Source organism: Lithobates pipiens, unplaced genomic scaffold, assembly GCF_037356315.1.
Source record: "Lithobates pipiens isolate NorthernLeopardFrog02 unplaced genomic scaffold, aLitPip1_a1.2 Scaffold_19, whole genome shotgun sequence".
Classification (NCBI taxonomy): Eukaryota; Metazoa; Chordata; class Amphibia; order Anura; family Ranidae; genus Lithobates; species Lithobates pipiens.
In genome coordinates, this window is record NW_027507764.1 from 347,087,607 (window position 1) to 347,100,880 (window position 13,274).

At 39.6% G+C, this 13,274-nt stretch overlaps 1 protein-coding gene across 1 annotated transcript in view; it reads left to right on the forward strand.

Moving 5' to 3' along the window:
• LOC143996868 (uncharacterized) overlaps positions 1-13,274 on the forward strand; it is a 127,459-nt gene that overhangs the window by 106,855 nt on the left and 7,330 nt on the right. The window contains exons 24-26 of the mRNA XM_077492158.1: positions 3-35; positions 3,670-3,816; positions 10,851-11,027. Coding sequence (XP_077348284.1) covers positions 3-35; positions 3,670-3,816; positions 10,851-11,027 — 357 coding nt within the window. The remainder of the gene's footprint in view (positions 1-2; positions 36-3,669; positions 3,817-10,850; positions 11,028-13,274) is intronic.

Sequence of the window (13,274 nt, forward strand, 5' to 3'; positions counted from 1 at the left end):
AGGGGGATGTAGGTGACACTGGAGACAAAGGTCAAGTAAGTATGACACAGTTTAAAAAAAAAAGATTAAAACGAAATGTGGGTAAGAGAAATACTGTTGACCTTCCTCTGAAAATCCTAGTACTCTGACTGTCTCTAGCATCAGTATTTGTAAAGATTTGGAACAAACCTACAAACTCTAATAATCTATAGCAGTGGTCCCCAACCTCAGTCCTCAAGTACTTCAACAGGTCATATTTTTAGAATTTCCTTCACCTTGCACATATGCATGTAGCAGCCATAACCCTTTGTAGGGCGGCCTTAACTTTTTGGGCTTACCGGTTACCTCTGCTTGGCTTGTTCTTCCACGTCTAGGGGTTTCTAGGGTTGATACCCAACAACTTTGGACGCTGACACCAATAAAGTCCTTTTGAAAGGTTTTTATTTGCAGAGGTAACATCCAATAACACAGTCTCGTATGGGAACAGAGGGCAAGGGTGAAGAACTCAGGCACCTTGAACTGCAGACATAACAAAGTCTCTAGTACCACCCAGAGAGTAGCCACTTGCAGCTGGGCACTTCAAGGCTGAACAAATGTCTAGCCAGAGATTATGGCAGTCAGTACTTTGATTCAGAACTTGTAAAATCTCTGACCTTGAACAAGTTGTAACTGAAAGTGAACAGGAACCTTTTCCTCAGTACCTGGAATGTTCTCTGTCTCCTTGATACTACTGGAAAAAGCGTGGATTGGTCAATGTCCTTCCCAACTCAGTAACCAAGCACTTCTCAGGATGCCAGCTTGTTGGCCCTCCTCCAAAGAGTCCTCCCCCGGTCACTTTCATGAGCTGTGGTGCCCCTCCAAACCGAGAGCACACCCGGACACCTTGAATCCTCCCTCAGTTAATGCGCCTCAGACCAGCTGGTTCCGAGACTCTGGAACAGACAGATCCTTACCCCAGAACAGGTGGGTCTATTGGGGTTAACCAACCAAAGCATGTTGCAGAGCGTCAAACGCTCCCGTGACCGGGACCCCTCGCAGGGGCCACCCCAGTCCAGAATCAGGAACAGACCGCTAGGGCCTCACAAACGAACCACCCTTAACACGTGACCTCAACATCTTAAGTACCCCTCCCCAGACTCCTCAGCAAGTCAGCGAGACACCCACTGATTGGCTCCGAGGAAGTTGATAGCCAAAATGTCCAACAAGGCCTGGTTCTGGCCTGTCATGTGCACCTCACTGTACACATGACCAAGCAGAACTCTAACACAGCCCGCCAAACTGATGTCAAAGTTAACCTACATAATTAACCCTCAGAACCCCATTGCTGTTCTGAGGCAAAAACTAAATTTACAATCAAATGACACTTTGTCCAAAATGTCATCCGATACACGCATTAAATGAATGTCAATGGCCCGGTGCAGACACCTATTTTTTCTAAGGGAAATTCCCAAAACATGGCCTGTTGGGGGTACTTGAGGAATGAGGTTGGTAAACAAACACTTTTCCAGGTAGTAGAGTAGTTGTCAGGACCCTGATCTGGACCTGCAACCTCTGCTATGTCTCTTCTTGCTGTGCCATCTGTGGTTCTGGACAGCAGTCTGGACAATTCCTTGAACAATTTTGGTTTGAACCTTGTTTCTCTTGATTCTTGAACCATTTGCTCCTCACATTAATTTCCTATTTTAGTAATTTCTTTGAATTTCCTGTTTGCCAGATTATTTTGCTTACTCCAACCAATATCTTGCTCTTATAACTCCTGTTGTCGTTCATTTCTTTGCTACCACTCATTACTTACCTTTGGCTTGTACCTTTGACTTGTTGATCTCCACCTGCAACCACTTGGCTTGTTACCGATTATGCTTTTGCTTGATCCCTACCTGCTATATCTGCTACTGGACCCCGGCTTGCTCACCTCCTGGTGGGACAATCCTGAGGGCCGTCACATAGTACTAACACCATCAGGAGCTCTGGCAAACACTGGTTAGTGCGAGTTAGACTTTGCGCCTCGAGTGAGCCCATGCCATCCACCAGGGTGACCTACTTCTGTACTTATCCAGCTGGTCGGTGGGAACCTCTTTACTGCTATAGCTACTGGTCTCTATGTCTAAACCCCAGACTGTGACAATAGTATATAGTCAGTCACACTGTGATACAGCAGTTATGTTACTCAGTTATGTGAAAAGTTTAATTCTTCCTTCCTTTATGATCAGCTTAGAGTTCTGCACATTGTGAAGCCTTCAGTCATTTATTTTTTATGATATTTAATAGACAATTAGACATGTGCAATTTGTTTCTGTCTGAATATAAATTCAGAGATTCAGATGTATTTGTTGTGGTTTTTATTTACTTTTTACTCTTTTGGTGAATGGGTAGGGGTACTATGTACCCAATATTCATTCACATAGGGAGGGCTGGGATCTGGGGGCCCCCTTGTTAAACGGGGCTTCCAGATCCCGATAACTCACCCCCCTGCACCACCACAATCACCAGGACAGGGTTGTGAGGAAGAGGTCCTTGTCCCCATCAACTGCTCAACTGTGGGGATTCGAAGGGCCTGATAAGTCATTGGTTGGTAAGGACGTGGTAAACGGCTTCCCGGACCGCTCATTAAAAACCAGCTATTCTTCACACATTATTATAATCGGTTGATAATTTTTTTGACCGATCCAAATTAAAACAGTTCTGAAAATTTGGAATTTGTTAGAAAAAGAATAAACTAAACTAATTCCAAAACAAATCGGCAAAACAAAATTAGTAACATAACTAATCTATCCGAAAACTAAACAAAACACATTTTTCTGACCTGCACTTGTCTATAGTTCATATTGTAGAAGAATATTTATAAGAGGTGATTGGTTTAATGTACTTTTTTTTCTTGAATCAGATAATTTTATTGAAAACAAAGGTAACATTTTCATTGTACAACAAACGTATCACATAACTGAGAAGACACAAATCCATTCATTCTTGTGGACAACCGGCTACATTATGAAGAAGCAGTGTCTAGAAAAAATATATATGAGTCTGTAGTCCCTGAGTTACTTTATATTGTGTGTTCCCTCATTGTAACCTATCCCCCAACTCTGCTCCCAGCCATTAGCCTAAACAACAGGGAGGGGTTCACAAAATGTATATATATTAACCGTTGTGTAAAACAAAACAATACATTCAACCACTGCAGATCTAGATACCACCACTGTAACTATATCCCTTCAGTTTAAAATGTATATGGAGCGCCACCGTGACAGTCCCTCTTGCCACACACACACACACCATCCGCCTGGCTAACAATATCTATGGTTAAGCAGACAATGGTGTCCTGCCACTGAGAATTTTACTTTGAACCAAGCATAAGGGAGTTAAATCAGGAACCTCTAGCCAGGCATCTCCGATATTTTCAAACTGGTTTAATGTAGTTTAAAGGACGTGTGGGTTAATGTATTCTATATGTTGCTCTTTACCATACTCAAGATAGACACTAGGCTATAATAGGCAACATTATACTGGTGACAGGCCTTCCACTAATTTCCTCTATAGTCTTCATTTTGCATAAAATATGTACAGTAGGTATTTAGATTTTCCTTGTGATATAAATACTGTATTTTGTGTTTCCATACAGAAGAGTTCTTATGTAGAAAGAAAAACTACTGATAACTGATTTTATAGCTATTACATGTTTGTTTACCAAAGCAAGGAAAGCGGGGACGACCTGGACCACCAGGACCTTTGGGAAGAACAGGTGCTCCTGGTTCACCAGGCCCAAGAGGTATTGTAGGCCCAGTTGGAGATCGTGGAGAAAAAGGTCCTCTTGGACCTCCTGGACTACCCGGACTCGTGGTAAGGAAATATTTATTTTTCTTTCATTACAATTACCAAGTAGTTTCACTAGTAAATTTTGGCAAGCTTTTTACCCCTTTTGTATTACATGTATAGTTGATAAATGTACTATATTGATATGAATGAAGCTCTAAAAACTGATCACTATCCTTACATAAAATTGACAGCTTTACTTTCAGTCAAAATGCAAAATAAAATATAGGTTTGTTGATATATAGATAATAAAAAATGCAGACATCAACTAAAAACTTTACAGTCCCTCACTTCTGATAATAAGATATATATAACAAGATAAGATATCTGATATGTGTGCAGTGGCAACCACTGGATTATACATATATACAGTCCGGTAAGTAGGGTGAAGAGTGCTCTGGTAATTGTTCACAGTGCAAAGCAATAAAGCCATCCCACAGGCTATAAATAAAATGAAAAAACTAAGGATTGCTGCACTTAAAATTTATTTAAAAAGTCAAAAGCACACTATACATTGTTTATAACTTTTTTGACTTTTTAGAATACTATGCATTGTTTGTAATTTTTTTGATTTTTTAAATAAATTTTAAGTGCAGCAATTCTTAGATGTATATATATGTATGTATATATATATATATATATATATATACATATATATATGTGTGTGTATATATATATGTGTGTATATATATATATATATATATATATATATATATTAAACATTGTTAAAATTATAACAGTATATTAAAATTCATTCTACATTTGCTATACCACAAATATCAAAAACTAAAATATTCAAAACGTTGCTAATAGTAGATGCATTTTTCAGAAAATATAGCATGAATATTAGCAGCAATTTGCATACTTGCACTATGTGTACTTAAACTTTTTTTACATACAAGAAAAATGTATTGAAAAAAACAAAAATACTATACATAGAATAATATGAGAAAATAAGAATCTATATAGAAAATCTATCTTGCTAGAGCACGGAAAACAATTGGCTTGTGTTGCCTTGTAACAAATGTAATAAAGAAAATATGTAACGATATAACTACTAAAAGTTTAAATGCTAAATAATTAGAGACTTGATGTTTTGAGATGTTGTCCCCTGCATCTCCTTGATAGAACATTGCTAATAATATCTTTAACTGATGCTTCTAAACCCAGTATCATGTGTATTTAGCAAATTCCATAGTCTGTAGACATTTTTTATATATCTCGATTTCACATATTCATTGAATTTTAATTAATTACCACCGTTCCTATCAAGAAATATCCTTATTACTATCATTTTCCTATTTTAACAATACATTTTTTTTCAAACTAACGACAATAAATATACCCTTTGATTTGATTGCTAGCTGTAAAGAATCAGTAAAAGCAAAGGGACATATTTTTTGAGAATGAACCAAATTTTTCAGTTTTATGAAAACGGTAGACAGGTGTTGAACTTGCTTAAAAGATTACGTAATGTTCTCTTGGTAGTTATTTTGTGTCAGGCATTACTCTTTGCTGAATATTTTCTAGCACAAAACCTTAGAGAAATGTATACATCAAGAAGAATTTTTTTTTTTCAGCTGAAACACTATGTGACTGAGTCTTTAGAAGGATGGTTAGAATATTTGTAATTCCTTAGTGTACCAAATTCAGATCTAGCAAGATTCCCCACATGGTGGTCCAGATTGTGCCGATCAGTCCATGAAATGGCATTACAAGAGCACTATTCAGTCTGGCCAACTTACAAGCACATGTCCATGTCAACCGGATTTTCAAGTATAAATCAGATTGATCTGTTACCCCACACTAATTTTGAAGCCTCAGTAATTAATCACATGAAATCAGCACATCCTACATGCTCAGTGCAAGTCAGAGTTTGTTGTTTAGTGTATATTGTGTATCTATCTCTGTGTTACTTTTTCAGTTTACATTGATTATATATAACAATACATAAGAAACCAAACTATAGCATTTGCTTTAACACAACAAAATAGATTTGATTGGAGCAGCCTTTATATGCCCATTATTATAAATGTGGTGTGCTTATGACATTATGCTGTGTTATTTTTAACTACTTCCTGCCCACCAACAGTAGTTGTACTGCGGGCGGGCGACAGCTGCAGACTGGGTGATGTACCTGTACATTGCGGCCTTTTTTCCGGGTTTCATGGCATGCAGACCCACGCCTCCTGTTGACCTATGCTATGATTGGACACAGCACAAGTTTAGAAGCTGATTTAAGCCAATGATTTTTGCTGAAGTCAGCTGATCGGCTGTGGCCAATCATACACAGAGCTCTGGGAACAGCGATCTGGCTTTTCTTCTCCCTGCAAAGCAGGGAGAAAAAACAGCCAGATGAATGTCATAAACCGGTGCAACCAGAAATGTGTGGACTGCAGTAGGGAAGACCAAGATGCATTTAAAGTGATAATAGTAAGATTTATTAAGAGGATAAGTCATAAACAATAAAGCAAACCAGCAAACAACCAAGGAGACACACAATAATAACTCTCTAAACCAAACGTGAATACAGGAATAAGATATAATCATAAACGTAATCAAGCCAGGGTCATACGCGAGAGATCAATCAGATAGAACAGGGAGCAGGACGGGACAGGGAGAGGACAACAGGAGGAAGTCTGAAAGACAGGGGGTCCAGGGATGGATGCAGGGTTTAGAAACACAGGACACAAGGTACAGATGCAGGATTCAGGAATACAGATCACAAGGCACAGGATTCAGGAATACAGGTCAGGGCTCAAGGAAAATACCAAGGCAAATTTGTGAGCATCTGCCGAGTATATATACACATCTCCTGCAATCAGTCTCAGGTGACGCCTGATTGCAAGAGATGATGTCGGCTCCAGACTGCTGGGAGATACCCGCTGGTGGACACCAGTACTACGGCCCAAAGATCTGGCAGCGCCACCAGCAGGTGAAACCTTTCCTGACAATAAGTACTGTAAGTAAAAGCAGCACATAGTATACACATTACCCATTGTTAGGCACACAGTTACCTCTTTGATTGTCTCTGGATGTTAACCCCTTCCCAGCCAGTGTCATTATTACAGTGACAGTGTACAGTAATAGAGTTAATCACTGTATTAGTGTCACTATTGATGTCAGTGTCAGTTAGTGTACCTCCCAGCCAGCATTGGCTAGCTACAGCTTGCCCACCACACTACCACAGTCCCACTATAATTCACTGATCACAGCCATAGTGTCATAGCTGCGTAAATTCCAGTATGTAGTTCAAAGTTTAAAGACGCTATAACTTTTGCACATACCAATTAATAAAAACTTAATGGGATTTTTTTTTTACCAAAGGCATGTAGCAAAATATATTTTGGCCTAAATTTATGAAGAAATTTGATTTTTTACTTAATATGTTTTCTAACAGAAAGTAGAAAATATTAGCGGTTTTTATCAAAATTTTTATTTTTTTTATTTTTTTTCATCGCAAAAAATATAAAAACCCAATGGGAACCAAATACCATCAAATAAAAGCTCTATTTGTGAGAAAAAAAAATATTTTGTGTACAGTGTTGTATGACTTCACAATTGCCAGTTAAAGTGCTGAATAGCAAAAAATGCTCTGTTCATGAAGGGGGTAAAACCTTCCGGAGCTCAAGTGGTTAAAGAAATAATGTAAATAGCAATAATGTTACTACTTTTGCTATTAAAATAAAACTGTAAATCCTCATTTAAATTGGCAATGACATACATGCTTTTGTATGCTTTTATCAGACATTTCTAAAATACAAGGCTGAGGGGTCATCATCAGCATTCCAATTTTACAAAGAATGCAATAACAAATGTAAGGGTGTGATCATGGATGCTAAGATAGGACACGAAGGAGAGGAGCGGAGGAGAGTAAAAAAAAAACAAGAAATTCTTTAAGTATAAAGAATGATGAAGGTTATTTGGTAAAAAAGATGGAGAGATGGTGAAGGGTTTGAATTTATTCTTCTCAGACTTCATGAGAGAAAGGGGGGTTCAGTAACCAAGACTGCAAGGTTTATCCTCATGACACCCTCATGGCTAACAGGGGATAGAATAATGCCGCGTACACACGACTGGACTTTCTGTCAGAAAAGGTCAGATGAAATAATTTCATCGGATATTCCAATCGTGTGTGGGCTTCAGCAGACTTTTTTTCAAAAAGTCTGACAGACCTAGAAATTTAACATGTTTTAAATCTTTCCGATGGAATTAATTCCTATCGGGAAAACCTTTTGTCTGTATGCTAGTCCAACAGACCAAATACAATGCAAGGGCAGCTATTGGCTACTGGCTATTGAACTTCCTTTTCTACTCCCGTTGTACATCATCGCATTCGAAACGAACGGACTTTGGTGTGATCGTGTGTAGGCAAGTCCGTTCGGTCAGAACTCCATCAAAAACTCAGTTGGAAAGACCGTCAGAGTTTATTCTGACAGAAAGTCCGGTCGCGTGTACGCGCCATTAGAAATAGACTTGAAAAACGTAACATAAATAAGTCACCGGGACCAGATGGCTTACACCTGCAGATCCTTAAAGGAACTCAGTCAAGTGATTGCCAGACTATTGTTCCTAATTTTTACGAACAGTTTACTAACTGGAATGGTACCAGCTACTCGGAGAAAAGCCAATGTAGCACCAATACTTAAAAAAGGGCCAAGATATATCCCTGTGAACTACAGACCAGTCAGCCTAACATCAATAATTTGCAAGCTCTTGGAGGGGATGATAAGGGACTATATACAAGATTTTACTAATGAAAACTGTATCATTAGCAGTAATCAGCATGGATTTCTGAAGAATTGTTCTTACCAAAAATCTATTAACCTTGTATGAGGAGGTGAACTGCCAGGAGGTGTATCTGGATTTTGCAAAGGCATTCCCCATAAACGATTTCTGTACAAACTAAGGTCTGTCAGCATGGACCAAAGGGTGATTACATGGATTGAAAACTGGCTATGGGGGCAAGTCCAGAGGGTGATGATAAATGGGGAGTACTCAGAATGGTCTGGTGTGGAAAGTGGGGCCCCCCAGGGTTCTGACCTGGGACCAATCCTATTTAATTTATTCTTAAACGATCTAAGCTAAGCAGGGCAATAACTTCTACGCAGGATGTGGAAACCTTGCAAGAAGATCTAAACAAATTAATGGGGTGGTTAACTACATGGCAAATTAGTTTTAATGTTCAAAAATTTTAAATATTGCATTTGGGTGCCAAAAATATGAATGCAATCTACTCGCCTGGCAGCCAAACCTCTGAGGGAATCTAGAATGGAAAAGGACCTGGGGTTCTTAGTAGATGACAGGCTAAGCAATGGCATGCAATGCCAAACTGCTGCAAGCAAAGCTAACAGAATATTGGCATGTATTAAAAAGGGGATTAACTCCAGAGATAATTCTCCCACTCCACAAGGCTATGGAGTAGGCCTTCCAGTTCTGGGCACCAGTCCTCAGAAGGGATGTGCTGCAACTGGGGAGGGTCCAGAGAAGGGCAACAAAGCTAATAAAGGGACTGGAGGATCTCCGCTATGAGGAAAGTCTGCAAGCACTGAACTTATTCTCTCTGGAGAAGAGACGCTTGACAGGTGATATGATTTCAATGTACAAAAATACGGTACTGCTGACCCCCACAATAGGGATACAACTTTTCCACGCAAGGGAATTTAAAAAGAAGAACTTAATCTGGGAAGCATAAAGGTTTTTTTATACTTCTCATGTCATTTTTTCTGTGTTTAAACAAACAAAAATGTTTTTACACTGATATTGTTAATCTTTATATTATTTACATAAAATCTTTATTTTATGAATTACTATTTCATATATGATGCTCCCATAACACTGATGGAAAAACAAAATGTTTCCTAATTAAAAAAAAAAATACAGTAACTTTTTCCTAGAATTTTTTTAATTGAATTCTGCACAGAGCTGTGCAGAGCAGGGACAGAGGGGGAGGGAGAAAAATGAGTGATTGCTTTGACACAATCAGCTATGTGTGTAGTCTGAGTTTCGAAACTAGATCTCTTCAGGGTTTTTTTCTGTGAAGCAGTTAACCTCCTGCCACCTGTGTAATGCATCTGTTTGGTGGCAAAGAGGATGGGCTTTAATGACCACACATATGCACCCATGGACAGCCAAGGCTCTCATGCTGGGAGCACACTCACTTTGCGGCACAGTGACCAAACTGCCATAGAAAGCTCCCAGTTTCGAACAATAATCGCAAACTAGCAGGACTGATTTCAGGTCATATGATCACTGTGACAGCCAATCACAGTGGTCACGTGATTGAGCAGTTTTGTTAATGGGGGCACTGGGGCTGATGGGAAGGGGTTAAGCTTAGTCTGCTAAGCATGTGAAAAATGGCTTGGAGCTGCAATTGCAGTCCAAAAATTAAAAATATTATTTAATAATATGTACTCTTTCATATTTACCTGACTCAGGGAAAAAAAATGGCTATGCCTGTGGCAAATTCATTACAGTAACTACAGGCATTGCCATTTGTCAGAAAATATGTTTGTCTACATACAGTACTTGACATGTGTAGATTTTGTGGAAGCAATGATGACTTGTCAGGCTAACCTTCTGAAGAACTTGTTTATTTCTAGCCAGCAGTGAACCATTTGTAAACCTGTTTTTGTAATTTCACTTCATAACTTCCTACTTCCTGTTCCCACCCCCAGGTCCTCACACATCTATATGAGTTTGCAATACATACATATTCTACAACATGTAAGGGGAAAGATGAGATGAGGACAGGGTAACGTATTCTGTACTCTGAATTAGAAGAGAAGCCAAGGGTGACAACAAGGGGCTCCTTTCATAGATACAGTTAGTGAGTCTTGTCACTCTAGAACAGGAAGTGTGTTATTGACAAGATAACCAAGCGAAAATAAAGGGAAACCAAAGCCTAAAATTTAAAAACCAAAACCACCAAATCTAAGTGCTGATAAACTGCAACATATTCAGTTTTTGTTCTTGGGTTTTAATATCCTTTGGAACTTGTATACAGGTTGACTAACTTCATCATAAAATAAAAAGTATTTAATTTTTTGTTATTATTTTAGGGACCTGACATGCCAGATAATTTGGTATATGAATTGTGCCGCAAAGTAGTTATAGAGGCAACATCAAATTATGCAGCCAGTATCAGAGGAAAATGTACAAGTGCATGTCCAACAGCCAATGCATCATTAATTGGACCTCCTGGACCACCAGGGGTATCTGGTAAAGTTGGTAAAAAGGTAAGAACAGATGGTATATATTGTAAGAGTATTTTTCTAAAAGGATTTTGCTTATAATTTCCACTTTATTTAGCACAAAGAACGAAAAAACTCATTATTTCTATTTGTGGTAGACCATTTGTTGCAGAATGTACATAGGAAAGCTCCATTCAACATACAGTATACAAGTAAACATTAAGAACATCAAATTTTAAAACCGTATCAAAATATACACCATCCCAACAAAACCAATAGAAATATATGTGATTTTATTATTTTAAAGTTTAATAGTGTGTGAAAATTATATGTTAAAATTTTTCCTCTAATCAGGTTTAAAATTGAACTCCAGGCTAACCTTACTCCAGTCTTGCACAGCCGTACCTTACCCCAGTTTTTCACTGCACGCTATAAGCTTCTCACAGTGTACATTAGAATACAAAGCATGCCAAATACAACCCACTTAATTTCCTAGCTGGAAGACACCACGCATCATCAGAAAAGACATAGCATGTCTCTTCTGCAATAAACAGCTTGCCTGCTCGCAGTTTTTGACAGTGGGAGCATTGTTGCCAACCGTCAGTATTTCTACTGGCAGCCAGTAAAAAAACAGGCACTTTTCTCCTGCCAGTAAATGCCAGTGACAGGCAAAGTTTGCCAGCAAAAAATATGGCTGTGGCGCTCAGCTCGGAACTGCACAGTTCCGGTTTGGATCCGGGTGAGACCATCCCAATTAATGCTACAGTGTGTTTGGTGGCGCAGGCAGGGGGCAGGTCTGGTGGAGGTGGTGCCTGAGAGTGGCATGTGATGTCATGGTGTAAGGGAGCCGAGTGGAGCAGGGCATCAGGAGCCCCGTGTGCGGGTCTGCAGGATGGGAGCAAGGCAAGCTGGGAGCAGGACTGTTAGTGCTGTTTGGACTGGAGTGGACTGAAGGGACCACCTGGTGTGGAGAGAGACTGTCACTGTAACTCAGTGAGGTGTCAACATCATCAGCTGTGCTTCTGCACACTGCTGTCATTGCCACTGTAAGGCCGCGTACACACGCGGGGACTGTTCGCTCAACTTTGTCCGCTGAACAGTGTTTCGGCGGACAGTCCGCTCGTGTGTGGGCTTTCAGCGGACAGTTTCAGCGGCCAGTCTGCTGAACAAAGTTTTTCGGAAATTCCGAAAAACTGTCCGCTGAAACAAAGTTTCAGCGAACAGTCCCCTCGTGTGTAGGCTTGTTCGTCAAACTAAGTTCCGCGCATGCTCAGAAAGGATTTACACGCCGAAGTTTGCATTGCAGTTTATAGGACGTCGTTTTCTAGTCCCGTCGTACGTGCCGTTCACGTCATCGCGCACGGTTTCAGCGGACTGTTCGTTCGTCGTGTGTGGCCAAGTCCGTCCATGCTAATTTTGAGCGGACTGTCCGCTGAAACTGTTTGACGGACAAAGTTGAGCGAACAGTCCCCGCGTGTGTACGCGGCCTAAGAGTCCGTTTCATGTGAGTGTGCCTGTCTATTCTAATTTCCTGCCCTCCTGAGTCCTGTCCCTGAGCTATTTACTTACTATATCGAAAATAAAATTAGAAATATGTTTCGTATCTTAATATCTACCTTAAATCACATTGCTAATTGCAAATTGTACTTATTTGAAACCTAAATGCTGAAATTTGCACGTAACTCTAATTTGGTGATTTTTGGAAATATCAGTAAAAACCTGGCTGTGCCAGTAAATTTTGAGTGTTGTGTCAGTAAATTTCAATCTGGTAGGTTGGCAACACTGAGTGGGAGTTTAGTTCCGCTTTTAAGATGCCCTAATCCTAATGGGTGAATGTCTGTTTGGAGGAGTAGACATTACCAGGCTGCATTTGCATTCATGTTACCCTAGGTGACACCCACATTTGATGCTGAGCCTTCCCGATTGAATGAACTGAAATGCAATGAACAGATGATGCTGGACATCCTCCAAACAAGAAATAAGGCAGGCAATATCTAAATTACTGCAGCTTCTAAGCTCACAGTGCACAGAGAAATCAGAATAAGCAATTTTAGCACTTGAGAGGAGCCTACACTGCCTGTTTAGCTTTAAGAAAATGAATGTTATATAAAAAAAACAACAACAGTCTCCTGTCTGTGTCCTTGCACCACTCTGATCTAGCATCAAGTACAACCAGGTTGATGACAGTTACTGCTGTACAACAATATCATGACAACATGTTATGCATGACATTTCTGTGCTAATAATCATTTAAATCCCTATATCATCCAGAGATATAAATTTAGTTCTGTA